The 13066-nt window shown below is 39.1% G+C and overlaps 2 protein-coding genes across 13 annotated transcripts in view; one reads left to right on the top strand and one right to left on the bottom strand.

Annotated features, from left to right (window-relative positions):
* Positions 1 to 12326, bottom strand: part of LARP4 (La ribonucleoprotein 4) — a 64722-nt gene extending 52396 nt beyond the window's left edge. For 3 of the 11 annotated variants that reach the window (XM_060657648.3, XM_060657653.3, XM_060657649.3), the window contains exon 1: positions 8975 to 9141. In XM_060657648.3, coding sequence (XP_060513631.3) covers positions 8975 to 8992 — 18 coding nt within the window. In that variant the 5' untranslated portion in view covers positions 8993 to 9141. Of the gene's footprint in view, positions 1 to 8974; positions 9143 to 10291; positions 10644 to 11581; positions 11598 to 11876; positions 11894 to 12118 lie in introns of those variants that run through there. The other 8 variants (XM_060657650.3, XM_060657652.3, XM_060657655.3 and 5 more) reach the window with 6 other exon arrangements.
* A 127-nt stretch (positions 12327 to 12453) lies between these two features.
* The window catches only part of FAM186A (family with sequence similarity 186 member A), a 76809-nt gene continuing 76196 nt past the window's right edge, over positions 12454 to 13066 (top strand). Inside the window, exon 1 of one of the 2 annotated variants that reach the window (XM_060657645.3) lies at positions 12454 to 12752. In XM_060657645.3, the coding sequence (XP_060513628.3) occupies positions 12582 to 12752 (171 nt within the window). In that variant the 5' untranslated portion in view covers positions 12454 to 12581. The remainder of the gene's footprint in view (positions 12753 to 13066) is intronic. The other variant, XM_060657647.3, reaches the window with a different exon arrangement.

Below are 13066 nucleotides of genomic sequence, written 5' to 3'. Positions count from 1 at the left end.
CTTTGTGTAAGGTAAACCAGTCAACTGCTCTCTAGCACCTTGAACAATGATTAGCACACAGGAGGCCAACAAACAGCATTTGCTAAATGAATCGATGGATGAATAAATGCTGAACAAGTGTTTCTCAAATTCTGTGCATAAGAATCCAGGGATCTTGCATTTTATAATGCACTTTTTTTTTTTTTTTTACATAATTTAAATAGTCCTAGACATACTGAGCCATTTTACTTCAAATTGTCATCTGATCAAGCCAATGGTTAACTACACAAATGAAATTTTAAAAATCCCCCAACTTCAACTTTTTTTTTTATTTATTTTTGGGACAGAGAGAGACAGAGCATGAACCGGGGAGGGGCAGAGAGAGAGGGAGACACAGAATCGGCAACAGGCTCCAGGCTCCGAGCCATCAGCCCAGAGCCTGACGCGGGGCTCGAACTCATGGACCGCGAGATCGTGACCTGGCTGAAGTCGGACGCTTAACCGACTGCGCCACCCAGGCGCCCCAAAAATCCCCCAACTTCAAATATCAATATTAAATATCGAAATAACCCTTTTCAGGGGCACCTGGGTGGCTCAAGTCAGTTAACAGTCCGACTTCAGCTCAGGTCATGATCTCACAGTTCGTGGGTTCAAGCCCCACATGGGGCTCTGTGCTGACAGCTCAGAGCCTGGAGCCTGCTTGGGATTCTGTGTCTCCCTCTCTTTCTGCCCCTTCCCCCACTTGTGCTCTCTCTATCTCTCTCTCAAAAATAAATAAACATTAAAAATTTTTTAAATTAAAAATAAAAAATAATCCTTTTCAAAAACGTGTAAAGTCAGCAGTCTGTTATTTTCAAATGAAAATGACCAGAAAACTGAGAGTTTTTCATAAGTGTATATGAAAGCAACAGCTCATGTGTAATGTTTATTATATACCAGATACTACTCTAAGTACTTTACATTAACTGTCAATCTTAATAACCTTATGTGATATGTTAACATTATACTCATATATTAGTACTATCCTCAATTTACACGTAAGAAAACGGATAAACAGAGGTGAAACAACCTGCTTAAGGTCATACAACTAGAAAGGGGCAGAGCCTGAACAGCAGCCTGTCCCCAGTGCACTGTTCTTAACCACTTGTTTACGCAACCTTGTAGATAAATGTATCTTATTATTATTAATGACTGCCCTATTTTTTCCTTTGCTTAGCTCAAAAGGCTAGAATAATCCTGTATTTCTCTTACCTTGCTTAACAGCAAATTTTTGTAAATCCTACAAATTTACATTTCTCATAGCCAATTCAACAACAAATATTTTAGTACCAACTTATGTGCACTGTGGTAGTGATGGGGGGGGGGGGGGGGGAACTGCCAATAAGCACACAGTGAATTCCTTGTCTCTTCTGAAAAATTAAAAGTTATCATACAAATCAGGACGTTTTTGAGAATGAAACAGGGTGGCACATTTGTTCCAGAAAACAGGTGTACGTTATAACTACTTAGGGCAAAATGGGAGATGTGATCACACTACCTATTTTATAGTTTCCAAAACTAATAGGATGAAATACTGGCCAACTACGTACAACACAAACCCTGGATTACTCCTGACTTTTCTGCTTTGACACAGAAAATGCTTTTCTCTTGCCTCAGTAATATATAAACCAAACCAAACCCAACTCCTCATCCTCGGAGTCTGGCTTTAAGTCTACAGTTCATATCCTACCTCTAGAAATATTCACCTGAAGTACCCCCCTCTGTCTTTGGTTTAGGTAGAGCCAGTCATTTATAAATAAAGAGATATTTCCTGAACTAAAGTTTGGCTTAAAAATGTGGCTCTGTTACAACTTAACAGACAAGAAAAGAGACATGAGCATATGACATTCAAAAGTTTCTTTTCCTTACATTTACCTATACTTGTACATTAGAAAAAAATTTCTTTCTAAAAGAGGAAATACAAATCACCTATTTGCATTTTATCATTTGTATTCCTTTAAATTTTGCATATAAATGAATCTGTATTTTAACATACTGCAAACCTCATTCTTGTTTTAAGACTTTTACCTGCCCAATTAAAAGTATACTCTTAAACCATAAAAAATTTAAAATAAGATAATTACTCTGTTTGGCTTACCCAGAATCAGTGTAAATTAGTAACAAGGCCGAATTAGAACTCAAAAAGGTATCTCTCTTTTTTTTTTTTTAAAGGTATATATCTCTTTTTTCTTTTAATGTTTATTTACTTCTGAGAGACAAAGCCTGAGCAGGGGAGGGGCAGAGAGAGAGAGAGAGAGAGAGAGAGAGAACGAACGAACACGGGGCTTGAACTCATGAACTGCAAGATCATGACCTGAATCAAAGTCAAGACGTTCATCCAACTGAGCCACCCCAGGTGGCTGTATTATACACCCTGGTATCTCTTAAATCAATTTTTGCAGTTACCAGTGCCATTATCATGTAGTTTTAATAAATTTTCCAAAAATGTTCAACAAATCAAGCACAAATTTCAGTAATTTTGGAAGCCTACCATTTACATACTGGACGATTTACATCACAATAGCTATGATGATCAAATGATAGTTGTGGGTCAAGCCCATCTCTAGACTGTGTTACAAGGCTTAATACATAAACACCATAAACATCATGAACTACCTGACTTTGTCTGAAAAGATTATTATTCCCAAATTACAGATAGGAACTTGAGGCTCCCACAAGTTGTCACTTGTCTAAGGTCATATAACTAACATTTGAACCTAGGATTCCAAAACCCTTACAGAAAAATCACTGGGCATAATACAAAAGTTTACAATGTTTTCAAGCCTAGAAACCACCCTCAAGAATTAAACGTTAAAGAAAACAAAATTTAAGCAAAACACGAATACAGAAACAAAAATACTATGAACACCTTCAGAGCTAAAGAGTCAGTTTCCATGTTCAGTTAAGGATCTTCAAAGAGGAGGTTAAAAATCTTTTTTTATGACTTCACAATGATAGCTGAACTAGAGTTTCTCAACCTCCTCCACTTTCCGCTCCTCTGTAGTAAAGACTGAGACCCCATTTCAACTACAGGGTCAAACTCTTTTTTTTTTTTTTTTTTTTTAATTTATTTGAGAGAGACACAGAGTGAGTGAGAGAGAGAGAGAGAGAGAGAGAGAGAGAGAGTGTGTGTGTGTGTGTGTGTGTGTGTGTGTGTGTGTGTGTACATGAGAGAAGAAGGGGCAGAGAGAGAAGGAGAGAGAGAGAATACCAAGTAGGCTCTGCCCTGTCAACACAGAGCCCGACTCGGGACTCGAACTCACTCATGAGCCGTGAAATGAAATCATGACCTGAACTGAAATCAAGAGTCAGATGCTTAACTGACTGAGCCACCCAGGCACCCCCAAAATCTTTTAAGCTCCCAGGTAGAAGAACAAAATCACAGATTTGAAAAACGTTCACATCTAGAATTAAGGATCAATTCCGTTAGCTGGGAAGTAATACAGAACTGCCTGACAGCCCAAACAAACCCACACTGATACAAAATAGTTGAATATCAATATCCCTAGCTTCTAGTTTTTCAGAAAATTGTGAACCAGTTCATTGTAATTTAAAGCACCATAAGGTACTTTTACATCTTTATGTTCATTTCTAAGCATTTTATTCTACTTTTCACATTTCAACAATTCCTACTTCATTTTCAGTCCATTGCATCTGAAAATATTCTACTTGACAATATTTTTATTCGTGTTTAAATTGTGCATCTAGGGGCGCCTGGGTGGCTCAGTTGGTTAAGCGTCCGACTTCAGCTCAGGTCATGATCTTGTGGTTTGTGAGTTCAAGCCCCGCGTCAGGCTCTGTGCTGACAGCTCAGAGCCTGGAGCCTGCTTCAGATTCTGTGTTTCCTTCTCTCTCTGCCCCTCCCCTGCTCATGCTCTGCCTGTCTCTGTCTCAAAAATAAGTAAAACATTTAAAAAAATAATAATAATAAATAAATAAATTCTGCATCTACCTCCAATAAATATTCCAAAACCAAGTTGTTCAAAAACCACTATTCACTTATTTATAACTTCTCTTGGCAATCATTTCAAAACTTGTTTAGGCACTTTTTTCTTCTGAGTCATTTTTTAAAAAACCATTTTCAGTCATCTAATAACTTTTAATAAACAAATTTAAATTAACAGGAAAAAACAGTACTGTAGCTGGGATGAAAGGCACAACATTATGGGGGGCCTGAGTGGCACAGTCATTTAAGTGTCCGACCTCTCTCTTCCCCTCCCTGCTCACTCGCCTGTGTGCTCGCTCTCTCTCTCTCAAAAATAAACATTAAAAAAAAAAAAAAGAAAGGCACATTATGATTACTATAAAACAAATGAAAATTACCTAGGTAAATTATCCCACTTATCTCAAATTCTAAGGTTAACCGAAAATTTAAAATATTACCTAAAAAAAGAAAAAAACTTTAGGAATCAGATAAATTATTTTTAAAATTATGTAAGAGCTGGAGAAAGAGGGAAATGGGCAGTTATTGTTTAATGTGTACAGTTTCAGTTTTGTAAGATGAATTCTGGATGTGGATGATGGCTGCACAACAATGTAAATGTACTTAACAACCCAGAACTACACATACACTTAACGATGGTTATGATAATTCAATTTTCTGTATTTTATATTTCAGTTATTTTTTAAAGTTTATTTATTTTGGGAGACAGAGCATGCAAGAGGGAGAGGCAGAAAGAGAAGGGGAGAGAGAATCCCAAGTGGAACTGTGAGACATGACCTGAGCCAAAACCAAGAGCTGGAAGCTTAACTGACTGAGCCACCAGGCGCCCCTGTGTTATCTGCATTTTATTTTTTCATTTTTTATATTTTTATGTTTTATCTATCTTTGAGAAAGAGACAGAGCGTGAGTGGGGGAGGGGCAGAGAGAGAAGGAGACACAGAATCTGAAGCAGGCTCCAGGCTCTGATCTGTCAGCAGAGCCAGATGCACGGGCTGAACTCACGAACCGCCAAGATCATGACCTGAGCCAAAGTTGGACACTTAACTGACTGAGCCATCCAGGCCCCCCTCATTTTGTTGTTGAAAAAATTTTTAAATGTTTATTTATGAATTATCCAAACATTTTTACCTCTTCTCAGAAAGCCAGACACTGTATCTGTCTCCTTCAGAACAGAGTGAGAAAAAAACCAATAAACTACTTAAGTCAATACAGCCCTTTGCAAGACTAAGTTTAAAAAAAGTTACATCTAAATGCTACTTAAAATAGGATTCCCTGTCTGCCTATAGATTTCTATTGCAGTGTAGCTAGATTCTAATTCTAGCTTCAATATTCACTAACTGTATAATCCTGAGCAAGTTTCTTATATTCTCTGTGCCTTAGTTTATCTCTAAAATGGAGATAACAATTCTACCTACCTACCTCACAGGGAGGTTTGAACAAATGTATACATGCAAAAACAGTTAATAGGTCTGACACATAGCACAACAAAGGTGTACACCACTATTATTATAGTGGTACTATCATTACTATTATCTATCCCATTTATTTTCCAGTTATAAATTAGTTAAGCTAGGGTCTTTCAAGAAGAATGCACACAAAATTTTGAACACAACGGCAAAGGACTCCCGATTCCAGATTAGAGAAGTCCCACCAGAGATGATCCATAAGCAACCTGGTTTATAGTAAAGTGGTTCTTAACCTCTCTTGGGCCATGGACCTCTTTGGTAGTCCAATCAACCTACAGATCTCTTCTCAGAATATGTTTTTTAAGTTTTAAAATGCACAGAATCACAAAATAAACCAATAATGTTACAGTTACCAAAATATTTTAAAATTTCTACTTTAGTAATAAACAATTTTTTTTATTTTTATTTTATTTATTTTTGGGACAGAGAGAGACAGAGCATGAACGGGGGAGGGGCAGAGAGAGAGGGAGACACAGAATCGGAAACAGGCTCCAGGCTCCGAGCCATCAGCCCAGAGCCCGACGCGGGGCTCGAACCCACGGACCGCGAGATCCTGACCTGGCTGAAGTCGGCCGCTTAACGGACTGCGCCACCCAGGCGCCCCTCTACTTTAGTAATAAATGTGCTTTACCGATGCATTAAATAACAAGATTAAAAAACATTTTTTTACTGTTTATTTTTGAGAGAGACAGAGAGAGAGAGAGAGAGAGAGAGAGAGAGGGAGGGAGGGAGGGGGAGGGAGAGAGAGAAAAAGCACCAGCGGGGGAGGGGCAGAGACAGAGGAAGAGACAGAATGAAGCAGGCTCCAGGCTGAGCTGTCAGCACAGAGCTCAACATGGAGCACGAACTCATGGAACTGTGAGGTCATGACCTGAGCTGAAGTCGGGACACCTAACGGACTCAGCCACCCAGGCACCCCTAAATAACAAGATTTTTAAACATACAGTAACAAGGACTAATGAACAGTATTCCAAGATACATGCAAAAACTGCAATATATGAAAATATTTCTTGTAGCATCCATCGAAATTTCCATTATTTTCAATTCTAGATTTTAATTAGAAGCTAGTGAAAATAAACAGGCAATTTTTTTTTCCTCAGCAAAGTTCACTGACTTCCTTAAATTTATCTAAGGACCCAGATTAAGGATCCCTGGCTTAGGGGAAAGTGCAAAAAATAAGTTCTGGAGTCAGAGACTTGTGTTCTAGATGCCAGACTTCAGAGTTTAGCCCCCCACATAATTTGCCCCCCACCTGAATGACCTTAGACATCACACTGAGCTTTGGTTCACTCAGAATAATTTCTAAATCTTACAGTTATTCCTATAGTTATAAGGATCAAATATGAGTAAACACACAAAATGACCAGTGTGTTGTTTTTTTTATTTTAATACCATATATTCAGCCCCAAATGTTTAGTGACATTGTTTTCAATAACTCATAGGAGAAAAATTAAAAACCACATACTGATTCACAAAGAAAATGATTAATGGAAATATTAATTTCATGTAACAGTTTAATAAGAGACAGGATTTGACATTAGAATGACCTGTATCTAAATCCTAAATCCACTACTTTACTTCTACGTTATTAACCTCTCCACCTCAGCTTTGTTTGTTTTTAATATCTATTTATTTTTGAGAGACAGAGTGCAAGCAGGGGAGGGGCAGAGAGAGAGGGAGACACAGAATCCGAAGCAGGCTCCAGGCTCCGAGCTGTCAGCACAGAGCCTGACGTGGGACTCGAACCTACAAAGCGTGGGATCATGACCTGGGCTGAAGTTGGACACTTAACCCACTGAGCCACCCAAGCGCCCCTCCGCCTCAGTCTTCTCATCTGTAAAACGCTGCAGTTGTTTTGAGAAAGGAGAAGAGCTAGCTTAAACACTCAATAAACAGAGCTCTTATTAAAGATCACATTTTAACAAAGCCAAAGGAATCAATTTGGAACTCAAAAGTTTATTTTGGAATTCATGTTCATGTAAGTAAAACTTCACATTCACTTGCCCAGCAGAACACATACACACTTAAAACCTAAAGCATTTGCATGGCACAATGCTCCTAATACAAACTGGCACTGTTTAAAATCATATTGATTTCTTATCCTACAAAACAAAAAAAACAAAAAACAAAAACCCAAAAGCAAAAAAAAAACCCCAAAAAACAAAAAACCTACAATGAGGATAAAAAACGGTAAACAGAATGGGTTCAGTAATTTCAAGTCTTTTCATGATTTACTTGGAATATTCCAATGAATGTCTGTTACCAATGCTGGACAGACTGTAAGGTAGCTGTCTCTTTAAAACCCAATGTAAAGATCTCAAATTTATCAGATTTAAAACAGTTGTCAGATTTAAAACAAAAAAAAAAATTAAACCATGTATTTACTTTATGCCGGAATACTACGGAGTAAGATCCATCCCTCCCTCCGGAAAAAAACCTGCCACAGACTGGCCCGGCTTCTCGATCAATTATACAACCTGTAAATTCCTTCCCTCATTGAAAAGATTCTTTTTATGGGCATAGTTAACAAGTGCCAAGTTGCGAAGTTGCAGCTTTGCTGGTTTGACGTTTTCACAATGCAAGAACAATATGATCTGGAATCTACTCAAAGCATTAGCCAGGCAGTCAGCTGATGCTCACTGCACACAAGAGAAAGACAGAAATAAGAGAAATTAAACCTCGTATTTGTGGAAGGCAGGTATCCACCACCTTCAAAACCAAAATAGGCCAGCAGCAGACGTTCCAGTTAAAATAAAAGTAGTTCCATTGTTAAACAACATATAAAAACCGGCTTTCCCCAGACTAGGCTGTTCTCATTCTTGGAATTTTCCTTGTATAAGGGCTTTTATCCGTTCATAAAACCAACCCCTCATCACGGAGCCACTGCCTGAGTAACTTTTACAAAAGGTCAAAGCGGTGCCTTTCAAGGCTTCCAAAGCCTATTGGCGTCTCCTCCATTCACAGTAATTCGCTTTCCACCCACAGAACGTTCCAGAGACTTAGGGACGGGGACCAAACAAAATTTGGTGGGGGGTGCTAAGAAGCAGCTTTCAACTTTCTCTTCAACATACTTATACAGAATTTCACCTTCCTCCCTCCGCGGCCCCACATGTTGCTTGCTTCCCTCCCAGAGGGCCCCGCGAGACCTCGCTTCCCCCCCCCCCCCCACCCACGCGCCCACCTGATTACCCTTTTCTCCGTAGACTCCGCCCCCGCCCTCCCCCCCCCCCACCCCCGGCCTGTTTGCCTCCTCTCGGAGGTCCATATGGGACATTTCCCCCTTCCTCAGACCCTCACGCCACACCAGACAAGCCTCGATTCTCCACCTTCAGTTCTCTCCCACTACGGCCCTCACTTCCCACAGCTTCCTAAAGTGTTGCGAGAGCGCAGAGGGGAGCCGCAGGCCTGCACGGCCCAGGTGCTGTGTCAGCCTATCTGCCGGTTCCGCGGCGTGTACGGCCTGGAAAGTCACATGGCGGTGGGACCGGCCGGCGCCTCCACACTCCTGCTCTCCTCACAGCTGGGCGACATTACCAAGTCCACTCACCTCCACGAAGAGCAACATGTCTTCCTCCGCTCGGCCCAATCGTTCTCGCTGCCGCGACTCCAACGGGCTTACAGGCCCGAGCCCCAATCGCTAGGATAAGGACACTCGCCTGGCCCCTCCACCCGGCAGTGGACCCGGCTCCTCCCCCGCCGTCAGCCGCTGCGGCCCGACCCGCCCAGTCCCACCTCCCTTGAAAGAGCAACTGTTTCCGGTTCTAGAAAACAATTGCTTCCGGGAGAAGAGACACCCCCTCGGCGCGCTCAACTTTTGCGCTACCTTTTCCAGCAGCAGGATGGGATGTACTATCACCAGGCCTGGGGGGAGGAGGGAAGCGATCAGAGGAAGACGCCATTCTGTACCACGGGGGTGTGAAAAAATTCTACGCATTTTATCCCCCGCCAAAGGGACGGGTACTACCGCTATAACAATTACGCAGTCTTCATAGTTCAAAATCTAGATCTGATAAAACGGCAAGTTTGTGTGAGGGGTACTGGACAGACGCCCAATCTTTCCGAAAAGGTGGTAACTCTCGCAGAAACAAAGTCGAGAAGAAAAAAAAGCAAGCAGATCTAATAGTAAATATATTAATAGCCGCTGCTGTATATTAAAAGCTTACTATGTGCCTGGCATTATCCTAGGTATCTTATGTGAATTAATCTTTAAAAAGACCTTATGCAATAGGTTTTATCCCCCCTTTTTTACACTTGAAGGAACCCTGTAGGAGGGCGGGTTTCCCCTAGACACACCTTTAAAGAACTTTGCCCTTTACTTACATCAGGTATCCACATCTATGCTACTTAATAACAGTATGGATAGCCTCTTCAATGATGTTCTGTCATGTTAAATGAAGTACAATAAAAACAAAATTTTAAAAATCATCTTTATACTTTTCTGTTAGATGATCCAAATTCCTTTTTATCTTGAGCAATACCTGATAAGCTTTAGCCCTCCCTATCAGTCCTACTTCTTTTTCCTAGTTCAGACACTTACTTTTGAAATAATTATGTGTTAATTTTTTTCCACTGATTTTTTCCAGTCTATTATTTCAAAAATCTTTCTAAATTAGTTTCATTTTCACCAAACTGCTGTTACTTGCTTTCAAGACCTTACCATTTTGACCCCATGTAATCTCCCTTACTTTACCTCAAATGAATCTTCTCCCTTTTTCACTTAGATGCCAAATTAATTCCTCCATCAAACTCCTGATACTTGTATCCCATCCTCTCCCTAATCTGATCCACAGTAAACTCAACATTACTTCATCTCAATAAAATCAATCTCCTCACCTTTCCCCTGAAGGACAAACCCAACACTCACCTCCAAAGCCATGGCTCAAGGTGTCTTCCCTATCTGGAATGTCTTCATTTGTCAATCACCTTCTCTGTCCATAGGGCTTTCCCAAAGACACTGCTCCCTTTCTTCTTCATGTCCCTTATTAGTGCTCAAATATTCTATCTTAAATTTGTTTCTTCTTTTTTTTGTTTTGTTTTGTTTTGTTTTCTTTTTTAGTTTCTTCACAGGTACCCTATCATTTTTCTTCACAGTCTGAGATAATAGTGGCTACATAGTAGTATCTTTCAACAAGTGTTTGCCAAATTGAAAGGGAAGAAGAGAGGTTTTAAACTTTGCTTTAAAAAGCCTTCATTTCCAGTTGCTGATGAAGTCCATGCTGCATAAAAAATATGAGAGAGGGAGAGAGCACAATAATCCTAAATTAGTTTAGCTGACAAGCATATAGGCTGCTTTGTGAATGCCTGCTGGGGTAAGTAAGCAATGTAAAAAAAGTCACAAGAAATAAAAGTTACTTAAGGATCTCAAAATCAAATATTATCAATGAAGTACTTAGATTGGTAATTTCAAGAAATGCTGGATAATCATGGATATTTTAATCAAACTTCACATTTATTAAAAATTCTTAATTGTACTCCTTTCAGAAAACATTATTAGTTTTGTTGAATGGACATAATTGTGATTATGAAAAAGGAGGGAGTAATTTTTATGATGGGGGGGCAGTCTAAAAAGAAAAGAAAGTGTTCTGGGGCTTAGAAAAATTTCCATGGAAATTGAATCTGAAACTATAAGAAATATCCAAACTTTAGAAAATTTCTGCAGAGAAACTGAGGAAGAATATGTCAAATGTTAAAACACACACACACACACACACACACACACACACACACACACACAAAACTAAAACACAGCATCTTGTTTTGAGAAATTCACCGGCTAATGGACAGAGACCAAAATAGTTACATTTCAATGAGATAAGTACTATAATAGAAAATTTACAAAGTGTTTTGGGAACACAGAGGAGGGGATAACTTAGCAGGATATTAGAAGGGAAAATATTTAATTTGCTGTATATTGATTGATTTCTTAAAAGACAACTATTTTGTGATCCCCTGCTTCCCATTTTCTGAAGGACCGAACACATAAATTATTTAAATTTACAAGTTTACACCAAGAACTCAACATAGGAAGTTCCTGTAAAGAAATTAACTTATACATTCATAATTTGTAGAAAATCTTAATGATATTAGATAGTTAATGAATACCTATACCTAGTTACATAATAAAACTATATAAACAGAGACTAGACACAAATACCTCAAATTCATGACTGTCATTACTTCTGAAAAGTGGCAGAGGGGAAGCAAGGAGTCTATGGAGAACACCAAAAGGGACTCCAACTTTAGCTCCAATGCTTAATTTTATTTAAAAATTTCGGAAGCAAATATTAATTACAAAAAGTTAATATTTGTTCATTCTACGTGATAGGCACATGGCTATTTGTTATATTACTTTCTGTACTGTTTCATATTTTTTAAATTAAAACCAAAAGCTACACAGCCAACAAAACCACCCTCTCCTTTAATTGCTCCAGGGTCCTAAATCCTTTCACCTCCTCTGCAATCAAAGGAGCTGCCCAGAGCTGCCCAGAGTACCCCTCTCTCAGTTACAAAGCAGCATCCAGCGTTCCCTTCAATTTCTCCAGCCAACTATGGAATTTCAAAATCTTCAGTCAAGTTCCTGGAAAAAATGAGTAACTAGGCAGTGCAAAGAGTGGGATCTTCATCCAAACAGTATCTTCCAAATTACAGATCTAGGACAAGTTGAGGGGCAGCTAAAGAAGTTGTAGCACACCTAATCAATTACAGGCTTAAAAATTCTTAAGCAAAATCTCAGGAAGAGAGAAGAATCAGGAGTTGCATTTGACATACTGGATCTTGAATTCTAACACCCAGATTTTAAGCTCATTTAAGCAGGACTGTATTCTTCTACTTCTTCTAGCGTTCCTGTTGTCTATTCTTTCCTACCCTCCCACCCCCCTTCACCCTTCTCCAATCACAGCATATAGAATGCCTACTTCTCTGCATATAGTAAGCACTCTTGAAATGTTTGAGTTATTGAAGACACAATGGATCTATTATGACATCACCAGGACTGGAATACCATGGTTAACAACCAATTAGTGACAGGATAGACCACAAACTCTGGGAGCAGGAAAGACCTCTTCCAGCTTCCTCGTGGATATTATCATTTGCCTATACTCAGTGAAGAGAAGAAATAAAAGAAAATCACTCAACTTTTCAATATAGTTATCAAAATGCAAAGTGGGATAGACACTGAATCTGAATCAGAAAAAGAAATAGTGGATTCCACCATCACGTCCATAAAAGCCCTATATAAATCAGAGGTCCCTAAGCTGGAGATCCCACTGGCAGTACAGAATGTCATCTCTAGAATTGAGCACGCACAGCTTTGTCGAGCCAGAGAGGTAGGTAGTAAATGAGAAGTTTACAGATTACAACTTTCTTTTTTAATGATCACTGATAAGCTACATTTTTTTTGGAACTCATTTAATTTTCATGATCTTTGTGTTTGAGGTAACTATGATTTCAAATGACAATTTCACCTGACTCTGTGGATTACAAGCTCTAATTTTATGTTAATCTCTTTAACTTTCCTATCAGAATTAATCAAACCTTTTAAGAATTAAATCACACATGCGATTGAGTGATTGGGGTAGAAAGAAAAATTAAAATCTACAGCTAATATTAGTATCTAATTTCAGTCAATAGTTTTAATTTG

This window comes from Panthera onca, chromosome B4 (assembly GCF_046562875.1).
Source record: "Panthera onca isolate mPanOnc1 chromosome B4, mPanOnc1 haplotype 2, whole genome shotgun sequence".
Taxonomy (NCBI): Eukaryota; Metazoa; Chordata; class Mammalia; order Carnivora; family Felidae; genus Panthera; species Panthera onca.
The sequence above is the reverse complement of the archived record's forward strand: the minus strand, read 5'-3'. Positions and strand labels throughout refer to the sequence as shown.